This window comes from Bufo gargarizans, chromosome 3 (genome assembly GCF_014858855.1).
Source record: "Bufo gargarizans isolate SCDJY-AF-19 chromosome 3, ASM1485885v1, whole genome shotgun sequence".
Lineage (NCBI taxonomy): Eukaryota > Metazoa > Chordata > Amphibia > Anura > Bufonidae > Bufo > Bufo gargarizans.
Window position 1 is genome coordinate 95,510,151 of NC_058082.1, and position 12,856 is coordinate 95,523,006.

General features: G+C 41.0%; 1 protein-coding gene across 3 annotated transcripts in view; it reads right to left on the reverse strand.

Moving 5' to 3' along the window:
• The window catches only part of DIP2B (disco interacting protein 2 homolog B), a 201,394-nt gene that overhangs the window by 29,773 nt on the left and 158,765 nt on the right, over positions 1-12,856 (reverse strand). For all 3 annotated transcript variants that reach the window (XM_044287746.1, XM_044287748.1, XM_044287747.1), the window contains 9 exons: positions 10,964-11,103; positions 9,070-9,206; positions 8,044-8,124; positions 5,868-5,995; positions 3,897-4,011; positions 3,164-3,365; positions 2,241-2,350; positions 627-707; positions 418-541 (listed from right to left, as the gene is read on the reverse strand). In XM_044287746.1, coding sequence (XP_044143681.1) covers positions 418-541; positions 627-707; positions 2,241-2,350; positions 3,164-3,365; positions 3,897-4,011; positions 5,868-5,995; positions 8,044-8,124; positions 9,070-9,206; positions 10,964-11,103 — 1,118 coding nt within the window. The remainder of the gene's footprint in view (positions 1-417; positions 542-626; positions 708-2,240; positions 2,351-3,163; positions 3,366-3,896; positions 4,012-5,867; positions 5,996-8,043; positions 8,125-9,069; positions 9,207-10,963; positions 11,104-12,856) is intronic.

The window sequence follows — 12,856 nt, forward strand, 5'->3', positions numbered from 1 at the left end:
GGTCATTTTCTTAGGAAATTTGTGGTTACAGCAATAACTCAAAAAGTTCTTTACAGGTTAATGAATAATTACATTTTCTTCAATTCCTGCTAATCTACAAAATAATATATATGCAGGATCGTTAGGTGCATAGCCAGTTTCTGGCTAATCACTAAATTGGTACTTTTCCAAACTATTATATTGTTTTTGAACAAGGTGACAGTAACCATATTAGTTTGCTTGACAGAAGGAATAAACTGGTAATAGTAAACTATACAAATTGTGCCTGCACGTCAACCCATGAACTCAAGAGTGGCAGGACAGCCTGGCATGGTACCTGCCGCAATTATTCTTTAAAAGGAAATCACATGTTATCTGCACCACCAGACCAGATAGTTTCAGTCGGCCCAATGTATAAAATGGGATCTAGATACCTACCAGGAGGATAGAGAAGTACCACGTTATCCCCAGCATTTAGATGCCCTTTATCCACCAGGGTGGCTGCTATTCTCTCCGCTCTCTTATGAAGCTGTAAACAGGACGCAGTACAAATGGCCGTTCCCTGAAATCATAGATGTGGTCAGGAACAGAGAAATGGTCCTCTAGTTTAACCCCTGAAAACCAAACTACAACTGAACCATGAATACCTTTGCATTGAGTAGTATGAAGAGAATGTGCTCAGGTGTGGATTGTGCTCTCCATTGAAGGATTTCAGACAAATATTGGTGCTGTTGACGGCAAAAATACAACAGGTCAAAAACGAGTTTTGATTTAGAATTACACATAAATAAGTGTCTTCTTCTCTGGTGGAGAAGCCTTTGGACCTCATCAGGTCTCAGAGCTAGGTTGCAACTGCTGCCTGTGCACTCCCTACCGCAATGCTGAGCTCTGGGTATATGCTTTTTGTCAGAGTAGGTCCCACTCAAAAGAGGCTTCCTTGACGTGGTGAGAGGGCTTATGCCTTTTGATCAAAATGTACACTAATGCCTCTTGTACAGCATGTAGTATGGGGGGCTGTACACTTTATTATAGCGCTGATAAGCGAGTTAGATCAAAGCATAGCATTGTGGATGTGCGATCCAGTTCTGTTCTCCCCCCCATGATATGCTAGATCAGTGATGGCAAACAGTTTAGAGACAAAGTGCCCAAACCAAAACCCACTTATTTATCGCAATTAACCTGAATACTACAGTCCAATATAGTATATCTTCCATGTACTTTATCATTTAGCTATAATAGCCTGCCTACATTCAGTGCGCTGCCTGCGCTGATGAACGGCATACTGGTACACCTTAGACTTTTTCCAGGCTGCCCACAGAGAGGGCTCTGAGTGCCGCCTCTGGCACCAGTGCCATAGGGTCGCCACCACTGTACTATATCAAGGTAAAATGAGAAGAATGTGGAGCTACAACATTGTTGAGGGTTATCCACAATAAAAATAAAAAAATGTAATGGTTCATGTGATTAAAGGGGTTATCCAAGTTTTTTTTTTTTGTTCTATGTTCCTAACTGGGCAAATGTAACAGCTTTCCAAATTCACTCACTTTATTTCCAGTGGCTGGTTTCTCAGATTTCACTGAGGGTCACATGACCTGTGATGTCAGCTTCTCTCCCTGCTCTGATAAGAGACATCACTGTGCTGGCCACGCCCCCTTCACTGCCTGTCTGCTCTATCCTAGGATTCTTAACCCCTTCAGCTGCACAGACTGGCTAGCTGCAGCAGGCAGTGAGGACACAATTCTGGGCACAGGAGCTGACATACTAGAGAGAGCATTGCACAAGAAGGTAGGGGGAAGATCCTGTGTGTATTAGCAGTGTCATTATACAGCTGGGACTTGTAGTCCAACACATACAACATGCTGCTGATTCTCCCAGCAGGCAGAAATGTCACTCAGGGCAGCTCTTGTATCCACTCCCTTAGCAGTGTCATTATACAGCTGGGACTTGTAGTCCTACACATACAACATGCTGCTGATGATGCAGGGCGGTGCTGGGCTCATTCACGCTGGACTCCTCTCAGGGACAGGACTCATCTCAGGTTAATTTGCATATGTATCAAATCGTGTTTTTTTTTTACACAATAAAAGCACACAAAACTATGGGGACTGGATATTGAGGATGTGCTAGCGGCCATCTAGCAACCCATGTTCTCAGCTCTATACACAAAATCCCGGGGACAGGTTCCCTTTAAAAATAAAACAGATACATTCCCTTTAACTAAGTGCTGATTTTTTTTGTCCTACCAATAAATATTAGCTTACCTTTTTCACCAAATCATTTTCTTCTATCTGTCCAAGATCTCTCCCTGATGCCTGAGCAATTCTCTTCCCTGCAACCAGATTGCCGACCATAACAGATGCTGGGCCTACTCCTTCAGTGAAGAAGAAAGAACAAAAATTAAACTTTATTAAGACATCTCCTAAAAGTTCATTCAAATACACAATCTGAATGTCCTACGTGTATAGCGGAGGGTTCTAGTTATGCCAGATCTGGATTGTGTGGAACACTTTTCCAGACAGTTCTGGTAATCAAAAACGTGAAGGCAGCCTAAAACTAAAGTGTCCAAACAGGGCTTCCTGGAACCTTGTAAGGAGTTCCAAGAAGATAGCAGCAAGATCTGTCACTTGCATACAGGCAACACGTATCAAGAAGTCTTAGGCGAAATATTTAGTTATGTATACATTATACAATTATATATATATATATATATATATATATATACACATATACACATACATACATACACACACACACACACGTGAAACTCGAAAAATTAGAATATTGTGCAAAAAGTTCATTTATTTCAGTAATGCAACTTAAAATTAGAATATTATAAAAAGGTTCAATATTCTAGGCTCAAAGTGTCGCACTCTAGTCAGCTAATTAATCCATACCCCCTGAGCAAAGGGTACCTGAGATTGTGACTTTGGGGGTTTCATAAGCTGTAAGCCATAATCATCCAAGTTATAACAAATAAAGGCTTGAAATATCTCATATGTTAGTTTCACCTTTTAAGTTGCATTACTGAAATAAATGAACTTTGCACGATATTCTAATTTTTCGTGTTTCACCTGTAATTTTACGGAGGGGTAAAATAAAAAGTCACGGTGCCCAGGTTGCTGTTAATTATAATCTGTGTATCATTGGGTAAATCAATCATAAATTAGGTATCATTCATATTTACCTGGCTGTTTCTGCCTTGGCTTTGGCAAGTTGGTCACACACGTGTGTGGACACATGAGTATATTACATGGATGTAAGTTGCCTTCCAAAAAGTGCTGTTTTGTTTGAGATAAGTGGATTCCTCCAAGTGGAGTTTTTGGCAATGTGTTTGCAGGAACAAGGGCAAGGCAGTAAACTCCCACTTGGTGGATACTATCAATGGCCTGGACCAAAAGAGATCAAAACATTAGTAAATTGTACCAAATTTTGATGAACTGCTCTGTATCTTTCTTTAGTAGACCCATGCAATATATGCTCCCTTTCCCAAAAAAGTACCCACATAAGTATATTCCCATCTCATAAAATCATGCCATAGAATAGGCCATTGCTTTCTGATCAGTGGGGGTGCCACCTCTGGATCAGCACTGCCGAATCTTCACCGTTTTCCCCTGCATTTTGGTGCTCCTGACCATCCAAAGCTTTGCAGGGAACTAAAGCTGGGAGGTCCGGGGAACCGCTATAAAGGGAAATACTGTGAACAGGCCACCGCGCTGAAACAGTATTGTGTTTGTATTATTCTTAGGATCAGTGAGGATTCAGAGGTTAGACCCTCCACAAATCAGTAAGGGATAATTTATGCCATAACTTGATGAGATACTTGGTGTTCTCTACTGGCCTTCAACTTTGAGCAGAAGTCTAAAGCCAAGCGCATTTTAGCCATCAAGGCTGTTTCTGAAGCATATAAATGTACTTACCTGCAGCACACGACTCATCCACTGGAAGGAATCCTCCTCAGAGGCATCAGGTCGCTGCTCTGCCACCACCACAATGCGTTCATCATAGAACACCGTGACAGAAAACACAGCAATCCTAAAGCAAACACAACACAACATAAAGGCAAGGTCTTCTAGTCTGGTCACCAGACCCACATAGTAAACTGGCTTATATTAGTAGCATAATAACTAGACAAACAGCTAACAGTCTTTGGGGTGGTAATGTTTCACTGGTAATGGCCTCTTTAGGCTGGGTTCACATCAGCGGAGGAACAGACTGCTGGAGTACACTGTATCTGGGATATATGCTGGAAAGTGGGCAGACTAAAAATACTGCATGCAACATTTAGTTAACGCGTAGTTAATGTGGATCCAGCGGTACGCGGCTAGGATGTGAACACAGCCTTACAAGGCCCAATGATTGGAATAAATATCAGGAAGGAGAAGGCCAGTGATTGGGGCAATTATCAGGATCCTAAGAAGGCTCCTTCCTGATAATTTCCCTGTCTAAAGGTGCAGCCAACCTGTAACCTAAATCCTCATTTCTGGGCAGCAGAATGCTGTGTAAAGAGCAACCTGCTGCCCACAAACAATCATTACCTACAGGGACAAGTAATCGCAGTAGTGATCCCTTGTCTTCATATAACGCAGGTAACTGTTGCACGTAAATGCAGCTTTCGCTTCCAGGCAATTATCGGGAATGAATGGTTCGTTCCCAATAACTACCTGCTGTGTCAACCCTTGTAAAGGGATTTTTAGGTGTAGAGAAGTTAATTGGGTTTTACATAGTTCAATGAAAGGCCTCATGCACACGACCGTTGTTGTGTTCTGTTCCGCAAAATGGGGTTCCGTTATCCGTTTCCGTGTGTCTTCCTTTATTTTTGGAGGATCACCAGACATGAAGGAAAGTAAAAAAAATTCTAGGTCAAGTTTGCCATGCAAATGATAGGAAAAAAAACGGACGCGGATGATAATCTAGTGTGCCTCAGCGTTTTTTCACGGTCCCATTGACTTAAATGGGTCCGCAAACAGTTTTCCGTGAAAAAAATAGGACAGGTTATATTTTTTTGATGGACTGGAACCACGGATCACGGACGCGGATGACAAACGGTGCATTAGCAGAGTTTTCAACGGACCCATTGAAAGTCAACGGGTCCGCAGAAAATCATGAAAAACGGAACAATGACGTGATGTCATCTGAAAGCCTCTTTTAATTTCACTTTGTTGTTGATGGTAAAGACCACAACTCTAGTCAGGCACAGCATAGTGGTCATTACTATTTAAGTCTGGCTACTCCCTTCACTCCTTGCGGTGTATAGCTTCATTTGCAAGTGGAAGAGCTGGTGTGTGTTGTCTCCTCTGGTGTTCCTGCTCTTTCTTCTACTTCAGGAGTTAAGTGTCTCATTCCTTTGTATTTGTGTTATTTCCCCTGCCTTCTGGTATCTGGTCTCAGTAAAGACCCGTTTCTTCAGCTTAAGGAACGGGTCGTCTTTGAGCCCTATCACTACCTCAGAGCATTACAGGGTAATCAGGCTTTAGGTTCCAGTGAATGAACGGTCCTACCACTGAGGTCCGTTCATTCGGTTAGCAGTCAGGGCTAGGGTTAGGATTCATTAGGTGGTGACCTATTCCTGTCCCTAGCTTCTAGGCCAGATACCCTTCCCCCCCTCTTATGTTTGGTGTGGTGTTCCCTCCCACACCTTGTCGTGACAATAAGGTTGTGATCAAATTTGGATTTAATATAGTCGGATAACTACAGCCAGGGTACGTGCTGCGGCTTTATGTATTGTTTCTTTTTTTCCTCTAGAACAATCATAAATTGATTGTGGTACTTCATATACTGAAAGTCTCTTTTCTTCACTACTGAAGTCAATGGGTGAAAAAGGTCACAAAATGTAATCACCAAATGTTATCATACATTACACATCAGACTAGGACAAAAGTAGGCAATACCTTCCTCTGTACAAGGTTTTAAGTGATTCCACGGCTAATGCTGTTGCTACAATATCGTCTGCATTGTGCCGCCTTCCGCTAACCAACAACGTCCCATCCATTTTTCCAACCACAAATACAAGGTTCCCCTGGAATAAGAAAATGCAACATTCTGGAAAATACATAAAAACTATGATGATGGTCAGAAATAATGGTTACAAATCACAGGGATCCCTGAGGGCATGAATACCACTGCATTTTCATAGGGGGCAGAAGTCTATGTGCATGCTATATCAGATGCCACATATAGATCATACACTGTATATAGTGGTTCCAGTGGGGAATTTACCCATTTAAAGACTGGGCGTATTGTTCATTTTTTTTTTATAGCACATGCGTCTTTGAAAGCCATAACTTTTTTCCCTCTGTTCAGTTATGTAAATCATTTCTGAATCTCTTTTGTGACTTACGGGACTTTATTTATCTGTCATTTTTATTTTAGTATATTTTATTTTTATTTTTTAGAGCCAGCAAAATGTTAAAAAAAAAAAAAAAAAAAAAAGGGGGAAAAGTCTGTTTTTCCTTTTTTACAAAGAAAAAAGTCCTTTTTAGTGATGGTGCCAGCAGTGTTGGGTGCCAGTCTGAAGCTTGTAAATTTGTAGGGGGGTGCGTTTTTTTGGGGAAATGTGCTCCCCAACTGGATAAAAGTGTGTTGGCCAAAGGGAGGGAGACGACCCACACATAACAAATGGGGGTTACATCCCACCTCTAAAATTATTAAAATTATGAAGTGAGCCCAGGATTGGACTGGATCTATGGGCTATAGGGGTTATTTGTTAGAGGAAAAAACACCTTTTAATTAGGTATTGTGTTTGGTTGAATAACAGAGACCACCCTATAAATATACTATGAGTTTTATGAAAATGTTTTTTGCCACAGTAGGAACCCCTCTGGCTGGGGACCTGGATAGTGGAGAGGTACATATTCGCTGGATAGTCCTAATATTGATAGGGTGTACAAATGCAACATATATAAGTGTTAAATGGACATTTAATTACTACACACTGGAATATAGATTGTCATGATTTTTTTTTGTTGATATGATACTGTTGTTGCATTGGAATAGAGATAGCAATAGCACAGACATAGGTACAGGGCATGCGCAGGAGTGACTGGATGCGCAATGTGGGGATAGAATGCTTACGTGGTTCCCATGGCGCACACAGAACTAGTGGCACAGGCGCCATGGGATCGGAGGAACGCCATACTAAGTTTATACATAGGTCCGCTGCACGTGCGCATTACACGCGGAGGGACGCCAGGTGTGCCTGCGCACTACATGCAGCGGGACGTTGGGATGAGCGTTTTTTTCCGAATACACAGAAGAGTTCCGGATGATCCCTTTTGAGATATGCCCACCAGGTTTCCATCAAGATAGATTCAGTAAGCACTGGTTTTTGGTTTTAATATTTTATCAAGAAAGACACTAAATACAAGGTGATTTGTAATTTTGGATCTGAGTAATTAGATCGCACACGTGGGTGGAATGTATTTGATTAGCTATTAGGACATGTGACCCTCTGGGAGGGTATATATATCTTGTTATGTTCACACTGTCTGTTGCTTGAGAAAGACCATACTGGTTGAAACGTTGCATTGTGTTGGTGATTAAATTGTGAAGAACTGAAGACAAGTGAGTGCTGCGGTACCCTTTCCATAATGGTTCATATAAGACCTTTGGGCGACATTTCACTTATTTTTTTATTGCTAATCTCTCCCTATATCAGCCCCAGTTACAGGGAGAATACAGCCCCTAGAGAGGTTGCACAATCTCTCTGCAAAGCTAATCTGGGTTTGCTAAGTCCCAGCAGCTTGCACAGCGATCACATAACTGCTGGGACCAAAGCAGGCTCATTAAGCACTGTGTATGCAGCAATCAGGAAGGCAGGTACGTTAAAATAAAATAAAACCATCCCTGACTTGTCTAAAGGGATCCCTGCTGTCACTAACACAGGGATTACTGTTTCTGCATGATTACCGTGCAGCTGCGATCTATGCGAGGACATTTTAAAACGTCCAGGCAGAGACGCTAGTCAACAGGAGGTCGTCAAGTTTTTAAGAAATATATGACACCCATTATGGAACAATGCTGGCTAAAAGTAAACTTCAACAGGAACTGTTTTAATTCAGCACTTACAGGTCCTACAAAGCCCAATAAGCCAGTTCTGGTAAACGGCGTTTCCCCAATCGGGGTTCCAGTGGCACCAACTGGTAAGACCTGGAGAAAGAAAAACACAAGGAAGTGAACTTCTGCTGTACTGAGTCACTGAGCAGGAACAGATGGTTTTCTGTAGAAAATCACATTGTATTCCTTCCAAATAATGCCTTTAGTCAAACTGCAGATCTGCAAACATCATACTCTTATTAACAGGTTTACATGAAAATTCTCTCAAATCTGAATTTTTACCTAATACAAAACCTCAGCTATAATTAATTCTGACATTAATTCTACTGGTATTAGAGGATGTGAAAGCTTATGAACAGTCATCAGAACAGTAGCTATTGTTTTTGACTTTAGTTATTACTGACCATTTAAAGGGTCTTTCCAGTTTTGTGCGAATAATGCTTGATCACTATGTAAGAAAAGTTCTAGAAATTTCAGATTTACTTTCTATTTCGATTCCTTACCATTTGTAAGACATTAGTTTGCGGTCAATGACTGACAATTGTTCACATTCAGCGGTAGGCAGTCCTGCTCTCAGCTCAGAAGTGGAAATAACTGTATCTAGTCTAGTCAATGCCCTGTGAGCTGAACAGCCTGGATTTCAGACTGATACACTGTAGCAAACTACAAGATAGATACGTGCAGCATTTAGTCTACACAACAGTGCATACAATTGTATGCATATACTGACAAAAGTGAAGAATAAAAACACAAAGTACATTTTTTTTATACTGGAAAATAATAATAAAAAAAATAAAAAATCTTTTTTTGAAATACCTAAAGCAATTTTCTAGGCGCTCGGCATGTATAGGTCATCAATATCTGATCAGTGGGGGTCCTGCTAGGGGTACTAGGTGTCCGAACCCCAACGATCAGATACTGATGACCGATCCTGGGGATAGGTCATTAATATTATACTCCTACTTAGGCAGACCTAATGATTTGAATGGTCAGAAGATAAAATTGTAGCACTTCCTCCACCATAGTCCGTATACATACCTCAAACGTATTCTTTGTCACTCCTGACAATCCATAATAACTTATCCCGCTTCCTTTGTAACTCACACAGATTTCTCCAATCTCATCCGTTTTACATAACTGCGGCAGGGCTTCTGGCTTTACAATACACATGACCCCTGAAAAAAAGAAGAGCATCCGGAATCAGCCTGCAGCATGCGTTATGCTCCGATACATACTCACCATTAGATGGAAAGCATCACCTATATTTTTTACTACTTAACACCGGATACGAATACATGATTACAATTCAATTTTTTTTTCTAATTTTCTGACTGTAGATTGTTTATTCTATTTTCTGCACTTGACAATAGGGGAGAGCGGCCATCTTGCCTGAGCTGCTGTTGACGGATAAACTTGATGGCAGTCGCATGGACGTTAGAAATGTAATGTGATTTCTGTAGGAGACTGTTGTTGGGTAGAGGTCATTGTGCAGGGAGAAGGTGAACTGTGACCATCACCTGTTGTGGACGATGTGATCCTGTGTTATCTATACAAATGTGTGCCATCTCTGATTGTATTCCTGTCTACAATAATAATGAGAGGACTGCTGAAAAGTGATTTATACAGAACTGGAAGCGCCTGCACATTTTCTGCAAACGACACCGAACAAGTCACCATTGGTTTCGATAAAATATCAGTTGTGCACAAATCATCCTAATTGCTACCATGCATAACATATTAAAGCAGATCTGTCCTTGTTAAAGGAAATGTATCCTCTATACATTTTATATAATTAATCCAGATTCTTATACATATTTATTTTTATTTTTTTGTGGTTGAACATTTTTTTGTGGGGACAGCCAACTTCCCTGAGCTGCTGTTAACAGCACTCATATGCTATACTGCAGCCACATATACCATGGGAACCTGTAGACTGTATATAATGTATTGATTTCGGTAGGAGACTGTTGGGCATGCTTTCTGACATGTGCAGAGTTCACTGTACAGGGAGGGGGATTAGATAAGCTGTGACATCACTTTTTGTGAACGATGGATCCTATGTGATCTATACAGAGGTGTTATCTGCCACTGCAATCTTGCCTGTGATGATAATGAGATGACTGCTTAGAAGTAACCTGTACGACGCGGATGATGAAATGGGAGGGTGATTTGGGCGCCGTGTCTAAGGATCAGTGGGAGGATATTTTGGAGGCGGTTTCCAGAGTGTCTTTGAGCGAGCAGGCTAAGTTGTCACAGCTTTTCATCATCCACAGGGTATATAAAACATCGGTATTTTAAAAAAAAATTGGGGTTAGGAATGATGATAAGTGGTTACTAACCAATATTATTTTGTGCTTCCTAGAATAATAGCCTAGCGGACCTGTTATTATATTGTGCTGTCATAAAATAGTGCAACATATTGTTAATGACAGATCCCCTTTACTCACTGATGAAAAGTAAACAATCAGTTCATAAAAATAAAAATTAAAGGGGTTGTCCCATGAAAAATATTCTACAGTTTTCAAACTAGCCCCTGGATCTGAATATTTTTGCAATTGCATGTAATAAAAATGTTTGTATAGCAACTGGGTTATTCAATAAAATGTATCTGTATAGCGCCACCTGCTGTTTTCCCTATGTCTCTGTCCTGCGCACTGAAATGGAAGCACTTGTTCAGTTCCATCCTTCAACTGCCACCAACCGCAGCAGAACGGACACGACCCTGAGAAAGCTGCCAGGCTGCCATCTAGCAATTGGAGCAATGACTGTGGAGATCTCTAGATCCATGTGAGGTGCACGGCCGGTTCTAAGAGATTGTCATCTACTATATGATACTGAATTTTCATTTTTTACATTATTCATGGGACAACCCCTTTAAGCATAATGTTCCTTTAGACCAAACATTGAGGCAATATTAATTTCTCCTGCTTACCTCCAGGCATCACGTGTCCGACATCTTGAACCGTTAGTGCAGAGTTCTTGTCTTCAGTATTTACACGGATAACGCCATAACTTAACCCACTCATGGACAAAATAGCTCTTCCAGGCAGTGGAGCCCCAGGAATCCCAGGTCTTAAATAAAAAAAATAATTCTGCTCATTACAGTGCACACCGACATTAACCTGAGTGTATTTATGATGATTAACAACCAATATGAGATAGATGATAGATAAATAGATCGATATGAGATAGATGATGGATAAATAGATCGATATGAGATAGATGATAAATAGATCGATATGGATATAGATAGATATGATACAAAAAAAATGATATGAGCAGCACAACGGTCAAATGGATACGGTGTACCAGCGGCTGAAGAGATGATCCACCAACCAAAAAAACAAAAGTAGAAAAATTCCACGGCACTCCCAAGTAAAGTAAATGAAGGAAGTGTTCTTTAATCTCCAGACAGCAACGTTGGAGAAAAGTCCCAGCAAGAGGACTGAAACGTCGCTGTCTGGAGATTAAAGAACACTTTTTTTATTTACTGTACGTGGAATTTTGATAGATAGGTATGAGATAGATAGATCTAGACAGATAGGCAGATTTGCCTTTATGGCTTTCAAATGACAGAGCATGATGTGAATAGAAAAGACATGTGAAGGGCAATATACTCCTATGTATAAATGGAAGACATACAGTGGGATGCGAAAGTTTGGGCAACCTTGTTAATCGTCATGATTTTCCTGTATAAATAGTTGGTTGTTACAATAAAAATGTCAGTTAAATATATCATATAGGAGACAGACAGTGATATTTGAGAAGTGAAATGAAGTTTATTGGATTTACAGAAAGTGTGCTATAGTTGTTTAAACAAAATTAGGCAGGTGCATAAATTTGGGCACCACAAAAAAGAAATGAAATCAATATTTAGTAGATCCTCCTTTTGCAGAAATTACAGCCTCTAAACGCTTCCTGTAGGTTCCAATGAGAGTCTGGATTCTGGTTGAAGGTATTTTGGACCATTCCTCTTTACAAAACATCTTTAGTTCATTCAGGTTTGATGGCTTCCGAGCATGGACAGCTCTCTAAGTCACACCACAGATTTTCAATCATATTCAGGTCTGGGGACTGAGATGGCCATTCCAGAACGTTGTACTTGTTCCTCTGCATAAATGCCTTAGTGGATTTTGAGCAGTGTTTAGGGTCGTTGTCTTGTGAAAAGATCCAGCCTCGGTGCAGCTTCAGCTTTGTCACTGATTCCTGGACATTGGTCTCCAGAATCTGCTGATACTGAGTGGAATCCATGCGTCCCTCAACTTTGACAAGATTCCCAGTCCCTGCACTGGCCACACAGCCCCACAGCATGATGGAACCACCACCATATTTTACTGTAGGTAGCAGGTGTTTTTCTTGGAATGCTGTGTTCTTTTTCCTCCATGCATAACGCCCCTTGTTATGGCCAAATAACTCAATTTTAGTTTCATCAGTCCACAGCACCTTATTCCAAAATAAAGCTGGCTTGTCCAAATGTGCTTTAGCCCACCTCAAGCGGCACTTTTTGTGCTGTGGGTGGAGAAAAGGCTTCCTCTCGCATACAGCATCTCTTTGTGTAAAGTGCGCCGAATGGTTGAACGATGCACAGTGACTCCATCTGCAGCAAGATGATGTTGTAGGTCTTTGGTGCTGGTCTGTGGGTTCTCTGACTGTTCTCACCATTCGTCGCTTCTGTCTATCCGAGATTTTTCTTGGTCTGCCACTTCGAGCCTTAACTTGAACTGAGCCTGTGGTCTTCCATTTCCTCAATATGTTCCTAACTGTGGAAGCAGACAGCTGAAATCTCTGAGACAGCTTTCTGTATCCTTCCCCTAAACCATGATGG